Source organism: Rhineura floridana, chromosome 2 (genome assembly GCF_030035675.1).
Source record: "Rhineura floridana isolate rRhiFlo1 chromosome 2, rRhiFlo1.hap2, whole genome shotgun sequence".
Taxonomy (NCBI): domain Eukaryota; kingdom Metazoa; phylum Chordata; class Lepidosauria; order Squamata; family Rhineuridae; genus Rhineura; species Rhineura floridana.
Genome location: NC_084481.1, coordinates 13,858,756 through 13,878,030, shown reverse-complemented (window position 1 = coordinate 13,878,030; position 19,275 = coordinate 13,858,756). Strand labels below are relative to the sequence as shown.

The 19,275-nt window shown below is 41.0% G+C and overlaps 1 protein-coding gene across 1 annotated transcript in view; it reads right to left on the bottom strand.

Annotated features, from left to right (window-relative positions):
- Positions 1-19,275, bottom strand: part of UNC80 (unc-80 homolog, NALCN channel complex subunit) — a 341,822-nt gene that overhangs the window by 124,132 nt on the left and 198,415 nt on the right. The window contains exons 31-38 of the mRNA XM_061607866.1: positions 18,914-19,052; positions 18,308-18,489; positions 17,232-17,363; positions 16,554-16,740; positions 12,327-12,458; positions 10,504-10,647; positions 6,536-6,636; positions 3,878-3,964 (exon numbers count right to left, since the gene is read on the bottom strand). Coding sequence (XP_061463850.1) covers positions 3,878-3,964; positions 6,536-6,636; positions 10,504-10,647; positions 12,327-12,458; positions 16,554-16,740; positions 17,232-17,363; positions 18,308-18,489; positions 18,914-19,052 — 1,104 coding nt within the window. The remainder of the gene's footprint in view (positions 1-3,877; positions 3,965-6,535; positions 6,637-10,503; positions 10,648-12,326; positions 12,459-16,553; positions 16,741-17,231; positions 17,364-18,307; positions 18,490-18,913; positions 19,053-19,275) is intronic.

Here is a 19,275-nt window from a genome sequence, read left to right as displayed (position 1 = left end):
GGCCGCGTTCCTCGAAAGGACAGGTTAGAACGAAAGGAGGGAAATCGCCTGAAGGGCCTGTGGTCGATGTTCTTGACTGTGGCCAGAACCGGTTTTTGGGCGTCTTTTGGATCAACCAGAACCGCCTTTAGAGCTTCCTCGCCGAAGAGTAGAGATCCGGAGTAAGGAGCCTTGGACAGGTTCAGTCTGGCCGCTGAATCAGCTTGCCAGTGGCGAAGCCAGAGGGTGCGACGAGCGACTATTTGAGTCGTCATGGCTCGTGCCCCTAATTGAGTGGCATCCAAAGTGGCATCGGCCACAAAAGCTGCTGTCTTACGTAATTTCGATAGTGCTCTTCTGAAGGCGACAGGATCAGGGTTAGCATCCTCTTGCTCTGGAGAATATGGAGGCTGAAGCGGAGGCACGCATGGCTAAGGCAGTGGCCTCGTGATTCTTGCGGAGGGCGAAGTCTATTTGTCGCTCAGTAGTATCTTTTAGGTGGGATTCCCCTTCCCTGGGCAAAAGAGATCTTGAAACGAGGCGAGCGATTGGTTCATCTATGCCAGGGACATCTAACTTGGTGGCAAAGTCTGGGGCTAGGGCGTACAATCTGTCAGCCAGGTTCTTGAAGCGTCGGGCTTTGAGTGGATGAGCCCATTCTTCGGAGGCTAATTTGGCAATTGGGTCCGGCACCGGGATGTAGTGTTCAGTAGGTGCAGGGGATTTGAGGACCTTGGCCCCTTTGATAGCTGGGGCGGACGAAGTTGAAGGCGCAGTCTGGAGACCAAGGGTATGAAGTACCCTACGTGCTAGCGGCTGATAGTCTGAGGTATCAAACAGGCGATACGATGTATCCTCCTCATGATCTGAATAGTCGCTCCAGTCGTCTCCTTCAACATGGTCAGTGAAAGTTGACTCCTCCGCATACGAGGCTTCGTCCGTACATCTGCCTCTGGCTACATCAAAGGGATCTGGTGAACAGGAAGGATGAGCTTCATGGCACGCACATTGGTCCATGTTGAGTGGGGGTATGGCAGGAACTTGTGGTAGTGACTGCATTTGGGTGAAAAATGCCAGCATGGCTTGAAGTTGGGAGAGGAAATCAGGAGACAGCTGCAGACCAGATGTGGCAGATGTGTGTGCCTGATGAACTATTGGGACAGATGTTTGAGGCGGTAAACCAGAGGTAGGTTCGTTAGGCGAACAGTGAGCGGGAAAGCCAAGAAACTCTTCCTCGTCAGAGGCAGCAGCCGGGGAATGGAAAATATCGCTTATGTGTGTCTGTGCTGTGGTTGGTACAGAGACATAACGAGGGCGCTTTGGTTTACTATGGCTGGAAAGATGTTTTGTCTTAGCCAGTGCTTTGGCATGTCTGGTCTTAGACGTGTTAGGATGTTGTGGCTTGGCTGATTGTGGCATGTCTGGCTGATCTGGCACCATGTGTGTTGATGGTGACATGCCTGGCTGTTCTGCCATCTTATATAAACCTGGGTGCAGTACACTGCCACGGAGGGGGCAGGATGTAAAGACCCGAACTGGCACAGCGTACTACCACGGAGGGGGTAGGATACACTGGCAGATGGCGAAATGCACTGCCACAGAGGGGGCAGAATGCACTGAGGTATCAGCGTTAATATAATATAGGCTGTTTTAGAGTTGGCACACTCAGATTAGTGCTGTAGGCTGGGTTTTTGGCTTGTTCACGGCCCCAGAGGGGGCAGGATATACAATGTAAATCAGATTTAATACAAGTCAGCCACTGATATTAAAGCTCCAGCCTTGATAATGTAATCCAGCCACTAGGATTAAAGTTCCAGCCTTGATAATACAATCCAGCCCACTAGGATTGGAGCTCCAGCCTTGATAATATAATTCAGCCACTAGGATTACAGCCACAGTAAAAATGTGTGTAAATCAGCCCTGTGTAAGTTTGTCAGCAGCACATATACACAAACATACAGATAGATAGCCTGCAGGGGGGGTATCCGATGGTTAATAAATGGTAACAAAAAAGGTGGGAATTTTGAATTTCAAAAAATGGCGCCCGGAAAAAAGGGCGGGAAAAAACGATCAAAAAAGGCTGAGGGAGAAGGAGCAATGGCGGCCGTCTGGGGACGGAGTGGGGGGAAGGACTGTCCAGCACAGACTAGCAGGGGAAGCAGCGGGGCCGAAAACCGCACTAGCGGCTCAAAGGAATCCCCAGAAGGGAACAGGCAGTAAGGGAAAAGCGGCAGCCGCCGCCGAGAGAGCCGCCGTCGCCGTTTGCAAAGCCCTTCGCAGTGGGAATTAAAGCCACGTAGCGAGGGTGATCTGAGGAAAAAGGTATGATGGGGTAACGGCAGGAGCCGCAGCTGCAAGCTCCCACAGAGATCGGAAGAGCTGCAGCCGCAGCAACAGAGCCGGGGGGGGGGAAGCTCCAAAACGATCAAAACCAAGATAACCGCAGCCGCGGTCACTGAGGGAACTCCCAGGCAACGGATACAACAGAGCCGGGGGGAGGGGGGACTCGAAAACTGCCAAAAACAAAAAGAGAGCCGCAGCCGCGGTCTCAGAGGGAGCCCCCAGTCAAGGAAAGAAAATAACTTGAAAAGAATAGCTCGGGGAAAAACGAAGAGAGCCGCAGCCGCGGTCTCTGAGGGGACCCTCAGTAGGTTAAACACAAAAGAGAAAAAAAAGGATTTGAAAACAAATACACAAATACACAAACAAATACGAGACTTAGCTAAATGCTACGTGTAATTCCAATCTTGTTCGTACGAAGGCAAGAATGAACTGGGGAGTGGGAGGGGCATGACGTCCCTAGTCTTGACTTCAAAAACATTCTTGCCTTCGCACGATAGGTGGAACTATTTCCCACAGTGATGGCCCACCTCCTATGGAAAATTATACATGCTCTGGGAGTGACGTGCGGGTAACTCCAGCAAAAGATCCTGCTGCTCTCTTTTTGGGGACTTGGATTTCTAGTGAGCTATGCTTATGAGGAAGTTCAAGGTCCTGTCGTAACACTATGACGACTAGCTCCACCACCACTATAGAAATTGAGCCTAGGTTTCCCTGCTCCATGCTTCCATTCAGTGGACTACAGTCCTCCAGGAAGAAAATCTGTAACAAAGCACAGGTGATTTTGCACAACTGGAGAAAAGAAATACAGAACAATGTAACTACTCCCTTCATTCTCAGAAGACTGAAGTCAAATAAACATTGATAACAATGACTGAAAGTGAGACAGAAGCAGCAGAGGGGATACATTTTTTTCTTGAATGTGACACAACAGCTGTGTTCACATTTAACACTAAGCCATTGTTAACATAAACCAAAGTTTATAAACAATCAACAAACCATGGCTTAGCATTATGTGCAAGCCAGGCCAAAATATGACATCACACTAAACCACACCATGGCTTAGCAAGAATGTGCAGGCTCCCAAGGAGATCATAGCTGCTTTGCTTCTCCCTGGGCTTTTTGGGTCAGCATGGCATGGCAGCCAAGCTAAGGTTGGCTTAGCATGTCATCCGCACCTGGGATTGTGATTAAGATCCCTCCTCAACTACGATTGGTAGCCAAGATCTGTCCTATGGTTACAGGTAGCAGTTAAAGAGGAGAGGCATTAATCATGATCCCAAGTTCAGATGCCATGCTCACACCCGCTTTACTCCTTCCCAGTTTTTTAGGTCAGCCTGGGACCTTGGCTTAGCTGCTGTCCCAGGCTGACCTAAAAAACTGGGAAGGAGTAAAGCGGGTGTGAGCCCCTTGCTGGGAGCCAACACATTTGCGTGGTCATGGTAAATTACACTCCAGCTTAACATGATGTGTGAAACAGGCCAGTGTTTATATCTTTGAGAGATGTGTAGATAATGCATATAATTTGGGCTCTATGAGGGGCCTCAGAACAGCTTACCAAGTAATTAAAGAGAATATGGGATGTCTGAGCAGGAAAGTCTCCAATGTTGAGCAGAAGTTTCCTCAGCATATACATCAACTCATCCTGGAATAAAAGCAGAATTTGCTTTTCAGCTTTATTACAAAATGCCTGAAGACTTTCTTCACAAACTTTAACTCACTTTTACTCTTTCCATCAAATGAATCCATTTCACAAACACATATAAATACTTTGCATTTGTTTACATCACTGTTTCCACTAGGACCAGTTATTATCCAAAGGGACCTGGATAGACTAGGAAATTGGGCTGAAATTAATAAAATGACATTCAATAAAGACAAATGCAGGATTCTGCATTTAGGCCACAAAAACAAAATGCACGGGTACAGGATGGGAAATACCCGGCTTAGCAGTAGTGCGTGTGAGAAGGACCTTGGAATTGTAGTGGATCGCAAGTTGAACATGACCCAGCAGTGTGATGCTGCGGCAAAAAAGGCAAACGCGGTTTTGGGATCCATAAACAGAGCTATAGTTTCCAGGTCGAGGGAAGTAATAGTCCCACTATATTCTGCATTAGTCACGCCTCATCTGGAATACTGTGTTCAGTTCTGGGTGCCTCATTTTAAGAAAGATATAGACAAGTTAGAGCGGGTTCAGAAGAGGGCGACGAGGATGATGTCTTCAAGCAGAGGCTGGACAGTTATCTGTGGGAGATGCTCTAGCTGTGGATTTCCTGCTATGAGCAGGGGGTTGGACTCGATGGCCTACAAGGCCCCTTCCAACTCTATGATTCTATGATTCTATTCTATGATTCTATGATTATACCTAAAAGGTGTGACGGGCAATTACATTTCTTAAAAGTCCCAGCACTACAAGGTGGGCCGCCTTCCCATTCATGATGAGGGCATTCTCTTTTAAAGGACAGCTAAACTGGAAGCCCATAAAACCTAGAATGAAGGCCTAGATATGTACCCCAATCTACTAAATGCCCAATCTTGCCTTAAAGTGTATTGGCCAATTCTTTTTTAAAATGCTTTTTAATTTTAATAAAAGTATAAAAATATACAAAAGTTAAAAGATAGCTCACCTTTCTGTAAGATAAAATACATTCAAAATAGGTAGAATGTTACTGTCACTACGGGGTTTAACCATTCAAATTGGTCATAGCCAAGCGACAAAAAGTTACTTATAAAAACAGCTACAAAGCTTCATATCCCATTAACCTTTTCAAATGCATTTAAAGATTTAGGGAATGCCATCAATTTGACCAATAAAAGAAGTTCCCAGAAGTTCCCCAGCCACCTTTCCTTCAAAGGCATCTTCTTACATTTCCAATGACAAGCATAAACCAGTCAAGCAACCAGCAGAGCAGTTAATATTGCTTTGTATTTCTTTTGTGGTTGAGGGCTGCAATCCAATACACACTTATCTGGAAGTAAGTCCCATTGAACCAAATGGAGCTTACTTCTGAGTAGACATGTTTTAGATTACACTATAAATCTGGTATTAAAAGTAAGAAGACAAACAAGAGGATCCATAGGTATATTAACTTAAGTAAAGGGCAATATTGCTTGGACAATTTTTTTCCAAAGTGTTTGAGCATTTTGAAAAATGCCCAAGTAACACGTCCATCACATGTGGAAGAACTCTGCTGTTTCTGGCTCAGTTCCAACAATTATTATTTTCGACTTTATAGATGTTGTCTAGTTTAGAGGTGTTAAATGCCATTGGGTCGCTATTTTTATACAGTTCTCTCTCAACAATGAGCTCACAATAAACTGACTCCAGGTTCAATAAGGAAAGATCAAACTCCTGCCGAAATTTCCCTTTGTGTATTCATTTCCCCTTTTTTGTTGATAAACTATTAATGCAAATTAAGATATTATATTTGTGGGATGCGGGAGGATGTGTCTGAACACATAATTAGTTTTTCAAAATACTCATATTGATATATAGATTTTAATTGATATAGACAGAAAATTCCTTATCTGGAGATAGTGAAAAAAGGGAAATTGAAACTCTGGAACCCATTGACATAACTGCTGATAAGAGAAAATACTGGGTTTTTTAAAGTCTAGATAGTGGTGTATTTTATTTCTCCCTTTCCCCTCCCCCTAAATAAACATTTCCAGCTCATCCATAAAGTTTGAAGTCTGGATGTCAGTTTTTCAGTTTCATTACTGGTTTCTTTATACATGCTTTTCTCTATTTAGTTTTCTAAGACTTTAGTATTTATATTTGCACAGTGTTTTTAATTTGTCATAAAGTATCTGTATACATTATTCAAGGTAGTTTGTAGGACCCTTTTTTGTTCCCAGTTTTTATTTTTACATAGCATTGCATCTGAACCAAAAACTGTGGTTAATCTTAACTACTGTTTTTTGAAACAAGTCAGCTTCATCAACCAAGGTTTGATATTAGCTTGTTTCAATAACCATGGTTAAGACTAACCACTGTTTATCTGGGTTTGGGCATAAAGCTACACCGCAATCAATCAAAAACAGAAGCACAAGTTTCCAATCTTGTCATTGCAGTCATCCCAGAGGAGAAGAGAGGAGGAAGGCTCAAGGCTGAGGCTCGGTCATGTAATGATAAATCAGAATTTATTGTTAACATCTGAATGCAGTCTTTGAGAAAGACCTTTTAATTGTGCATATTAGAAAACAGGGCCCCCACCTGTCGATTGCTGATAGTAAGTTTCTCCAGAAAATGTCGAAGAACTGTAGAAGGATCTTCAATGAGACAGTTCCATAGGACTTGCTGAGCCACAGCACTCACTGCACAAGACAACAGAAGAGGGCTAGTCAGCCTCATTTCAGGAAAAAGTAAATGTAACACTTACTGGACTATGGCCAGGCTTGCTTCACATCATTTCATTTAGGCCAGGTCCCATTCAGCCTCCTGAGCCTAAAACCACCTTATTTTGTTCTGTTCTACAAACCAATTCTTTGTGCATTGTATATTTTAAACTATGAGCCACTTGACAACAAATGCTTTTTCACAATTAGCCTAAAGTGGAATTACAATGGAGGTTCCACATGTGCAACACAATTCATGTCTCCTTGGAAATAAATCCCACTAAGTATAATGGAGAGAGCCAGTGTGGCGTAGTGGTTAGAGTGTGGGACTACGACCTGGGAGACTACGGTTTGAATCCCCACACAGCCATGAAGCTCCCTGGGTGACCTTAGGCCAGTCACTGCCTCTCAGCCTCAGAGGGAGGCAATGGTAAACCCCCTCAGAATACCGCTTACCATGAAAACCCTATCCATAGGGTCGCCATAAGTCGGGAGCGACTTGAAGGCAGCCCAAGTATAATGGAAGTGTGCTTGGGACTACAGTCATATTTTAGAGCTACCTCATAGAGGGATGTCCTTTGCCTCTGCAAAGATCCCATCCTTCCATAATATTTACTTACATTCAGCAAATGTCCTTTCCTATTAAAAATTAAAAGTTTCCTCCTTGCAGGTTCAGCCCATTTAAATAGCTTCCTCTTTAGTGCTGCTGAGACATTAATGATGAACTTTTATGTACACCGCCCAGAGAGCCTTCGGGCTTAGGGCGATATATAAATTAAATAAAATAAATAAATAAATAAAACTCTGCCTTAACTATCTCTGATTTAATCAGCTTCTGTTCTCTGTGACAGGAAGGGGGTAAACTGGTGGTTTCTTTGTATTATTTTTTCTGGTTCCCCCATTCCTGCCCATTTTAGTGAAATACTAAACCTGGAAATAGGAAGCTTTTGAATAAAGGAACAGTAATCCTTAAAAGCCTCAAAAGGACACTAAGCAGTAGTAATCAAGGAGGCGCCCAAAGGAGGAAGTGTTGTAGGTAACTTCAATTACTCTCAAATAGAATGGGTAAATCTGTCAGTTATGGCAAAGTTACAAAATTTCTGGATAGCTTAAATGGCTGTGCTCTAGAACTAACCAAAGGGCTGTATGAATTTTTGTTGTTGTGAGTTGCTTTATCTCTTTTGTAGAAAGCAACAAATTAATTGGTTTAATAATAATGTAGGTTTTGTTAAATTAAAATGAACAAATCACAATATCAGATGGCATCCACCCAAGAATTCTTAAAGAACTCAAATCTGAAACTGATCTAACAAAAATATGCAACTTGTCTTTTAGATTAGCCTCCATACTTGACAACTGGAAAGTAGCCAATGTAACACCAATTTTTAAAAAGTAACCCAGGAGGGAAATTACAGACCTGCTAGCTTAACATTTGTTCTGAGAAAACTGGTGGAAAACATGATTAAAGATAAAATTACTAAGCATATAGAAGAACAAGTTTTGCTGAAGAAGAATGTGCATAGCTTTTCAAAGGTACGTCCTGTCTAACCTTTTGGAATTCTTTAAGAATGTCAATAAGCATGTGGATAGGGGTGATCTGGTAGACATTATTACTTGAACTTTCAAAAAGCTTTTGACAAAGTCCCTCACCAAAGACTTCTGAGTAAGCTTAGAAGTCATGGGATGAGGAGCCAGGTCCATTTACGGATCAGTAGGGATGGATCTGTTAATTAGGTTTTTTTTCAATTTCTCATTTTTCCATCTTTAACTTCAGTTCACCACATTTCTTTAGCAATTTGTGAATTTTTAAAAAGAAAATCTTCATGAGTTAATTTCTCCTAATAACCACATTTTTGTATGCAGTTTTGATTCATGTACACATTTTTGCAAGCAGTACCTCCAAATATAATGCATTTCTGTATGTGCACTAATATATTCATTTTTATGCACAGTTTCCTATTATATATGCATTTATGTCAACATTTTGGTTGGATAAACTGCATCGCATAATTCAGATGAGCATGAATTTCAAAGGATGGCTGTGTTTTGGTTCTCATATAGTTTCAGGAAGTACACATTTTATAGATTCAGCTTTAAATGAGAACTGAATCAAATTTCTCCTTTATCCCTACAAATTGGTAAGTGGTTTAAGAACAGGAAGCAATGGAGGGATGGATCAGTATTGGGACCAGTGCTTTTAAATTTTTTCATAAATGATCTGGAGCTAGGAGTGAACAGTGAGGTGAGTAAGTTTGCTAATTATGCCAAATCATTCAGGGTGATAAAAACAAAAAGGGATTGTGAGGAATACCAAAAGGATTTCTCCAAAATGGGTGAATGGGCATTAAAATGGCAAATCTGGTTCAATGTAAGCAAGTGTAAAGTGATATACATTGGGACCCAAAAATCATACTGGTAATGACTGACCAGGAATTAACTTGAAGCTGTGGTGTATGTCTCAATAAAAGTGTCAACTCATTGTGGAGCAGCTGCAAAAAGGGTGCATTCCATGTAAGGGATCATTAGGAAAGAGGCTAAAAATAAAACCGCCAGTATTATGCTGCTGTTATACAAATCTATTGTGTGACTGCCCTTGGAACACTGTGTACGGTTCTGGTTAGTGCACCACAAAAAGAGTTTTGCAAAGTTGGAAAAAGTACAGAAAAGGGCAAGCAAAATGATCAAGGGGTTGAAGCAAATTCCCTATGAGAAAGGTTACAACATTTTGAGCATTTTAGTTTAAGAGGCAAGAAGGAGATAAAAATGGAAGGGAGGGACAAGGGAATAATATGTGATTATTTCAGTGGCGTGTATTTAACTGAAATAGTTATAGCAGGGTATGAGGGCAAGGGGATTGTCCTAAATGCTTTATAGAAAGATGGGTTTTGAGAAGAGATCTGAAGAAAAGCATTGGAGGTAGTCACGCAGAGGTGTTCTGAATGGAAGTTCCAGGGATAAAGTGCAGGAAGGGAGACAGAGATGAAGTTGCTTGAGGGAGTAGAAGACTTTCCAATGGCTAGAAGCAGAGAATCTAGATGAGTGAAGGTCACTGGTAGGGATGCACTGGGATATAAGAGTGGAGAGAGAAGACAGGGAAAGGGGGAGAATCATAGAACTGGAAGGGGCCTATAAGGCCATTGAGTCCCACCCCCTGCTCAGTGCCATGGAGGCCATGGAGGGTATTGTTGGTAAAGACTTGTGTAAGCTTGTGTAAGATCTGGGAGCAGACAGGAAGCCAGAGTGCAGATTTTAAAGAGACTAATAAACAGAGCTTGGAAAAGTTACTTTTTTGAACTACAACTCCCATCTGTCCAATCCAGTGGCCATGCTGGCTGGGGCTGATGGGAGCTCTGCTAATAAATCATCTCTTTAATACATTCCCCTCTACTAATTTCATAGTTAAGAGTCTCTAGGCTAATACAGGTGACACAGTTTCAAATAAACTCTGCCAGTGCTGAAGGGAGTACAAGTTACAATATCCAGATGGTAATCAGGTAATCATTCAAATATCATTTACATAATAAATCTAATCAGCTGATGGTGCCTTGTAAAATTTGACTTGCCTGGTAGCAGAATTTTAATGGATTGGTTGGGAGAATAAGGGCAATAAAAGAAGTATATCTGCCTAAAATATAAATACAGGGCAAAGATTTCCCTACCAGCTAGATACTGATTTTAGCAATGCGGATGTTTCAAAAGTTTTAGGTTGCAGTCCTACTTTCTGGGGAGGAAGGCCCATGGAAGACAATGAGAATTACTTCTGACTGAAGATAGGATTGTATGCATAGTACTGTGCTGTCATGCTCTTTTTAATTATTCTCGAAACCTTTAAACTAAAAACAACACCTGCTACTCCATCCTCCCGGACTTCTCCATCTTCCATTAAGTGAACAATAGGGAGCACGGCTGCACAGATACACGCCGGGAAGACTGCCTGTGGGGGCTGGGGCACATGATGATTTGGTGTGTGCTCTGTCGTGTGTTCCTCATCTAGAGGGGAAAACATTGACACAGTGTAAGTGAAGTCTCACTTATAATGGATCTCTGTTGATAATGTCGACAATGAATCTTTGGAAGACAAAAAAGCATTGCAAGTATGGAAACAACAACATTCTAATTTGCAGTCTAATCTAGCACTGACTGGGAATTAATTCAAACATTCAAAAAGGAGAAGGGAATTTCAAAACATGGAATCCTTATTCTACATCTTTGCTTCTAAGCCCTAATTTACACATTGCTACTGGAACCACACACTGTTCCATGTGTTTAGTGTTTATATGAGTTGCACCACATTTAACTACAGGAGAGAAGCCAGTAAGGTAATATGGCCCAACCAGCATTGGCACTGTTTCACAAGCAGTTAACTATACAGGTCCAGTGCCCTCACTGTTTGATTCTCCAGAAGCAACTACACTTCAGAATAAAATACATACTGGACCTAGAAAAAACAACAACTGATGAGATTCATGGACTTGAGATGACCCTAGAGCACACAGATATCACCATAGGAAGATTTCACACTGGACAATACATAAATATAATTCAAGCATGTTACTTCTTCAACTGATGCCTTATACACCTTGTGATCTGGCTACTTGAAGGAGCACCTTCTCCCATACATATCTGCCCATGCATTAACATCTATGGGAGGCACCCTTCTAAGATACACTATGCTAAGGATGGAGGGAGCTGTTGGTTTTGGTTCTCTCCATTTCTCATTTTTCCAATCTTAAATTCAGTTCTTCAGGTTTCTGCAACAATTTACAATATATAAAAAAATCCTCATGCAAATGCTTCAGCATTTCTCCTTAAACGCACATTTTTGTCTACAGTTTTGACTAATGTACACATTCTTGCAAGCAACTTCTAATGTAATGCAGTGTGGTGTAGTGGTTAGAGTGTCAGACTAGGACCTGGGAGACCAGGGTTCAAATCTCCACTCGGCCATGAAGCTTGCTGGGTGACCTTGGGTCAGTCACAACCTCTCAGCCTAACCTACCTCACACAGTTTTTGTGAAGTTTAAATGGAGAGGGAGGACAACCATGTATACCACCTTGAGCTCCTTGGAGGAAAGGTGGGATATAAATGTAATAAATAAAATAAATAATAAATAATATATTCATTTTAATACAAATTTTTCCCTAATATGAGCATTTTTGTAAACACTGGTTGGAGAACTCAATCACAAACTTCAGTTAAGTTAATTTTTTAAGTAGCCCGCTCTGGGATTATTATCACAATGCAGACTGGGTAAACAATATTTTAAATAAAATAAACAAAAGCCTTGTTTCTTGTGAATGAATTAGGCCTAAGGCTACAAGCAAAACCATACATACATAATAGGAATCAAAGAGCTCCACCAGGATCCTCCCTCCCATCAACTGTTACATAAGAACAGCACTTCCACCAGGCTGCAGCAGAGGAAGAAATGAGAAAGCAGAGCTGTTCCAGTGGCTCTGCTGAGAGACCAACTCCACCTGGTTCCTCCTCTCCCTGAACAGCTCATTGTAAAAAAAAAAATCTAACTTTAAGAACTGGCACCTGAGGTGCCTTCGTTTCCTCTAGGAAGAGCGGGGTAGAAATGCTTTAAATAAACATATTAATAGTGCAAGAAAGGGTTGATAGACATTTAACAGGACAATTAATATATAGTCTAAAGTTGCATTACCTTCAGCACTGACTGCTGAACGCACTGACCAAACTGAGCCACGACGAAAGGAGTAGTTCCTATGAGATGTGCTAGAGGTACATGATGGGCTCACAGAGAGACGGCGGGATGCCAGGTTGACAACTTCTTCTACTGACAAAACAAATATAAGATGTGAACTTTGGTTCCTAACTCCTATAAGATAAGTCCTATGCTGATCTACTGCAATGATCTACTGCAAAAGTGAAAAAATGAAGTCAGATTTCATTTTTAAAAACCCTAATTAATAGTCATGCAAATATTTTTTGAAGTAAATAGCAACCAGGTAGCCCCCATTCCAGATCAAGACTGTGGTGTAGAGGAGGAAGGCTTTGCCCCTTTGACCCAATCACAGCACTGATCCAGATGGGGGAGGCATGGCTACTGTTTGCTTTAGGAGAAAGTTCCCACTCAGAGGTGTAGTCGTCCATGGTCTTGGGGGGGCTGTCTTAGACCCCTTACTTTTTTAGGAGCCAGGTCTTAGCAGGGTCCCTATGTCTCTAATGTCCTCTGAGCCAATCAGCATGAAAGGAGAGTGTGTTAGCCACTGAGAAGAGTCTTTTCCTGCTTAGAGCCAGTCAGAGTGAAAGAAGTTCCTATTAGTTCCTACTTCAAAAAGCCAAGTTGCGGAGAGTAAGAATTCTGTAATTACAGAAGAAGAGACAGTGAATCCTGATGATAGCATTCCATCTACATTATCAAGCAGTTTGGTAGCAGCAGGAGATAAAGATGTAGACACTGAATTCAGTAATTCAAGCAGCATCTCTGACAGTGAGAAAGGACTGTCAAATGGTGAAAGTGATAGAGGAGAAAGCAGTATTCAAGCCTGGCCAGATTATTCTATAATCGAAGAAGGTTGTATAATTTTAGAAGGCAGCATGGCTGTGACTATCATGAAGGGACCCTGCACTTCTGAATTTGCTACCACACTATTCTTCCCACTATCCACCTTTTTCATACAACCCCCCTCCCAACCTCTGGACAACTGAACTAGCTTTTCCTGTCTTCTTTTGGGTTTATACACCAATGCTGCCAAGTGTGCCAGAGTGTGCTGCAAGCCCTACACATCTAATGACTATTGTCATATAGTATGCTAATTATTATTACATATGTTTAATTTTTATTCATTTTAAAAAAGCAAGGGGTTTTATTGACTACATTACTTTACACAAAATGTTACCAAGAATAGCTGCACAAAGTCTGTTTAAATTAATATAAATATTTAAATAAATGAGCTCAAGAACCCTTCAACAGCCCTCATTATTTTTCCTGGTTACTAGGACAGGTGACAATGGCAATCAACTATGTTCAAAGTGATTAAGTGCTGCTGCTAGTCATCAACTGAATCAATATTCACTGTCTTGCAGCTGTGAATTATCTGTACTGTAGGGTAATTCTGTAGTGACCAATGTAACATTTGTAACATTCTGTACATAATATTTTGTGTTTTAGCTAATATTATTTGAACTCCAATTAACATTAAACTATTTGTTTGTTAACTGTATTGATCTTCCCTACAAAAGTAAATAATGAAGATAATTTACATATTTGCCACAGGTAATTTACATATTTCATTTTTATTGTGTTTTAAAAGATGTGACCAATGTAACATTTTTGCAACTTGGAAGAATTTATCTGTAACTTAGACAATTGTGTTCTTTAAAAGTATGAATCAAAAAATAAATTTCATTGGCAGTAACATAAATAAACAGCCAATGTTTCATGGGCCAGTGTCAAACTGAAACTGTGAAAAAAAGGTTTTCTGGCAAATTATCTGTGACCACTGCAGTGTGACAAACGTAACATGTGATACTTCAGTGAGACACCCACAAATAATGCCTCCAGAACATGGCACTTTACTATATATTCACAAGTTGCAGATCAGCATCAAGTCCATGTGGGAAGGTGTAAAGTCCAGGGGAATTCACACCCTAATTATTTGTTTCTTTTCTATCCAATATTTATCATAATTTGCAGGGAAGACAAATGTCACAGAAGTTCCCTTTTTTAAGAAGAAGATTTAATATTAATGATCATCAAGCAAACTTTGACAATTAATTTTTGCCAATAAATTTACTTTTCAATTTCCCTGTCAACTCAACAATAACAAAGTTTCCAATCGACACCAGTACCTCAGTGGATGTTTCTGCTTCTGGCTTTCTTTCAGTATAATCGTATTTCCCATAAGGACATTATTCCCTGTATTTATGGTATTTATGTGAAAAATTAATTTGTGTTCAAGATTGCCTTCAACCTTCTACAGGGTTGTGTTGTTCTCTGCTACAAGGCAAGATACTTTCAGCTCCTGAGGTGAATTTTTGTATCGCTAGTTGACTCCTTCTGGGGGTTGCCAAACTATGGCCCATGGGTGCCAGGGTGCCCACAAAGGCCTTCAGTAGCATGCCCAGCAGGTAGCCCAGAATCTGAGCTTTCATTTTTTTAAAAGTTTCTAGCCCTCTTAGAAAGCAAGTTATGGAGCAATATGCACCTGTACCCTTCTAAGTGATTTATCTGAAATGAGCCAGCCTGGCTGTTCCTGTGCCTATCCGTATTGGCCAATAAGTGACATTAGAGTTGTGACTGATGTGAATGTTTGGACACCAGGCAATAGGCTGCTGTTTTGTCTTCCCTTTCACAGAACTTGTTCTGTGTTTTCTTTTTTTTTTAGTCCTTGGAATCTTCATAGTTTGCTCTTCCTTTTTCCCTAGCACACAGAATGCATATTTCCTGTGCTGGGTTCATCTGAGATCAGGTAGCGCCTAGAAATTATTTTCTGCAAATGGTACTACACAATAAGTATGGGTGAATGTTAAAGAATCCCCTTCTCTGCCATAGGCAAATGTGAAAACATTGCAAAGATTAGGGTCGGCATTGGGGGGAAACAGGGTTCTTGTGCCTTTAACAGCTGTATGGCTGGCAGAAATTCAACAGGTCAAGTCTTTTCTAGTATGGGAATACATTTATGGGAAAAGCTTCACCATGACTACTCTCTAATTTTGTGTTATGCCATACCCCCATTTTGTGTTATGCCACACACCCCTGACAGCCATTTTGTGACTGGTGCCCCCAGCACTCTCTCAAAATTTGAAATGTGTCCTCTGATTCAGAAAGGTTGGCGCCCTCTGACCTCACCTATTCCACATAGCTAAGGAGAGCCAATCAGGCCAGGTTTGCCTCCCTGATACATCTAAAGGAAGATGGTAGGCACTTGTACATGCTTCTAGAAAGTGGGTGGGGGTCTCATTGAGAAATATCAGTAATATCTTTTTGTAAGCCACACTAGGTTGAAGTTTACTGATAATTAACCTAAAAGGTTATCTAATTGCTAATTATATTAATATATAAGAGACCCAGTGTGGTGTAGTGGTTAAGGTGTTGGACTACGACCTGGGAGACCAGGGTTCAAAACCCCACACAGCCATGAAGCTCACCTTGGGCCAGTCATTGCCTCTCAACCTCAGAGGAAGGCAATGGTTACCACCTCTGAATACTGCTTACCATGAAAACTCTATTCATAGGGTCGCTATAAGTCGGGATTGACTTGGGCAGTCCATTTCCATTTTCAAAATAGGATTTAAATGACACACATAAGAACATGTTTATGGAATGTAATTTGCACACTGGTGTTACGTTGGTCACAAGAACTGTGGCATGGAAAACACATTTCACTTAACTTCTCATCACATTTTCTTAATGCTTACACACTCAAAAAAGAGAATAAAGTTAAAACTTATAGATTTTTCTTTTCATTTGTTGAGGAGGAAAAAAAGTATGTTTCCATGACCAATGTAACATGCTTAACCAACATAAGTTTTATTGTCCTCAGCTCATCTGATTTTGTTCCTAACATAAAATTTATTCTCACTTTACCAAACTATACAATAAAGTGTCATTAACCTGTTGTCTATTTTCTTGGAGAGGTCTATAACTGAGTATTGGGGAAAAACCAGAAATTCTGTGTCATCTTGCACACCACGATTCTGGTTGTTTTATTCATATGGAAAATGTCATTTTGAAAAGCTGTTGCCAGATAATAAAACTTTGGAGAATTATCTTTAAAATAATATAGAACATGTTAACTATATATAAAAATGAAAAATGGGCCTGTAGGGTGACATTTTCATGGAATTACCCTGTAACAAAATCATCAGCATTCTATGATCATAATATTGCATCCCCAGAATTTTTGCCTTTTAGCCTCTAGCGCACCTTCCTCTTCCTGTTCTGAGTTTGGGGAACAGGTGGGTTCATAACAAGCTTCCTGGGTGATGGGGATAGCAGTGATCAGACTAGCTTCTCGGCCCAGACGTTTTTTCTCTTCTTCCTGCTGCAGATTCTTCAGAATATGTTCTGCCCGCTGATGAGAACGGGACACAGCTCGGGCTGAAAATGACTTCTGTAAGCAAACCATGGCGGGGAGAACATGTGAAGGAGTTTGCTTGGGTTTTATAGAACACACACAGCAGCGAGTTATACAGAGTTATGAGTATTCTGATGAAGTTTGTAAGAACTCAACATGGAAATAATTTACCAACAGCAGAAAGAAACTACGGAAACATTCATCCAAAGTGATTTGGTAACGGAGGTTGCCCACATCAGATGTGCAACCAGTTCACACTATCTCCACTACAGTTGATGAAAATATACATCTAATCAATATTAACACTGAAACATTAGTATTCTTATTACTAATAGTAATTCAACCCGTGACAGCACCATTAACAGTGACCAGGAAAAACCATATTGCTTTTCATGCTCTATGAACTGTACTAACATTGTATTTATAAGACATTTCCTAAGCTGCCATTCTCATCACTTTCTCGCTCCTCCCACAAGCAGCATCTCATTTAAAAAAATAAGGCCTACTTCAAGGAGAAGTTTACTTACAGATTGATCTTCATTAATTGGGTCCTGTACGCTCCCACTGCACTGTGGAACCCATGGAGGGTCAAACATGGGGACAGATGGCATTCCCAGGACTGGGGATGGCAGGGTGAAGTTAATGCTAGGTGGAGGAATCTAGAAAAGCAGACCAAGAGGGAACAAAACACACACACCACATAATCAGGTGGTGGTGAGCTTTCATAGTAACATATCCCTTCCATCTGTACTGAATCCAAATATGACTGACCATTTAATTCTGTCTGTGGCATAATGAATACAAGTTTTCTTATATAACATGAAGCAAAAGCTAATGAAGTAACCTCTATTCTTATTTAAAAGGTTTGTTTAATTTATGTTTTAAAGAAAATAACAATGTATGGATCATATATCCTGAATTGTTTCCTGCTCAGGGAAAATATACCATACTCTCTCACTCTGTGCGGCCAACGTAGTGCCAATGCCACACAAAAGAACAGAAAAAATAGCTTTGATGCAGGAGGATTGACTTTAGTATCAGGTCATGAAATATATCCAGAGCTGGTGCAAGATCCTGGATTCTGAATCTTCTGTACTGTTGTTTCTTGACCCTGGACAGCAGAATGCCCTCTTTCATCACTGAGTAGTCATAGTGCCAAAATCTGGAGATAGAGCTTGCTGGACAACCCCAGATTCATAATTTTTAATGTTGAATGCTGTAATTAACAATGTGAATTAAGACTGTTTCAAGGAAAACTATTTTCTGCTCATTTGCTGCCGCTCCCAAAAATCAGATGTAGTATGACAAGCAGGACAATCTAATCTGCCACATAATCTTAATCTGATTCCAAGTGATTACTGTAGAAGGTTTCAAACATCTTAAAGATGTCAATAGTGTTAATTATAACTATAGTTTAAAAGCTGGGTTATTCATTATTATAAAAGGAGTCTCATATTCCCATGCCATATTGGTGTTATCCTTTGTTGTATATCAAGTGGCTGTATAAATTCAAAGTCCAGTGGTGTGCTGTCTGGATTGTGAAGGTTTATTCTGGTTCCACAATTACAACTCTGAATTATACCAGGCAATGTCATAAATTTACCTTAAAGATTTGCTGAGCTCCTTCCTCCATCCGAGGCCAGACTTGATACCTAAATCTCCAGAGGGTGTGGAACTTGAGAATGGCATTCAACCTTTGCACTGCCTCAGGGTGATGAAATTCAGACATCAGCATATCCGATACTGCCTCTGGCACTTTCACAGCACATAGAAGGAACATGGCAGCTGCAGGAAGCAAATATTTCACAAACTGGTATATTGCACAACCTAGAAACAGTATTATTTTTAAAAGCAAATGCTGAAGTATGTGGGGTGGAATGATGCCTTTGGCTGATGTTTTATGAGCAAATGGGCAGTTACTGTGATCCAATCCATTTGTTATGAATTTCCTATGTGGAAAGGCTTTCCATGTCAGAAAAAGCATTAAAGCCACATGGAGTTGACGATATGAAGTATAAACGCAAGTGTGTATTAATACACATAGTAGCTTAAGTAGGGCTCACAGAATGTCCAGAAACATTTCTGTTCTTGTAGACAAAAAATCTTAGGATCCAAAGCTGGGTGGGACTACTACGGTACTCCATATGACTGCCAAGCCCATATAACTGATATTGTATGCTTGAGTGCTAGTGAGGTGGGACTTTCTTACCTGCTGCACCAGCCATGTGCTCATCCATACTGAGCAGCAACTCCCATGCTGCAGGTTGGATGTCCCCATACATCTCTTCTGTGAGGATGGGAGCTGCCTTGATTAACAGCGATAAAGGTGCTGGAGACAAACTCATCACCTGCAAAAAATGAAATCATGCAGTAATAAGTAATTACTCTGAAGTAAGTCCTGCTGAGTTCTCAATGGTTTACATACTAGATTGCAGCATGCTCTGGCTTAAGAGTGCAGCAGCATGCTCTGACAGCCCTGATTGTACCTGATTAATCTGTTATGTAACAGATTAAAATGCATGTTACTGGAAGCAATTAGCAGGTGACAGTCTATTTAATGAGGATATACTT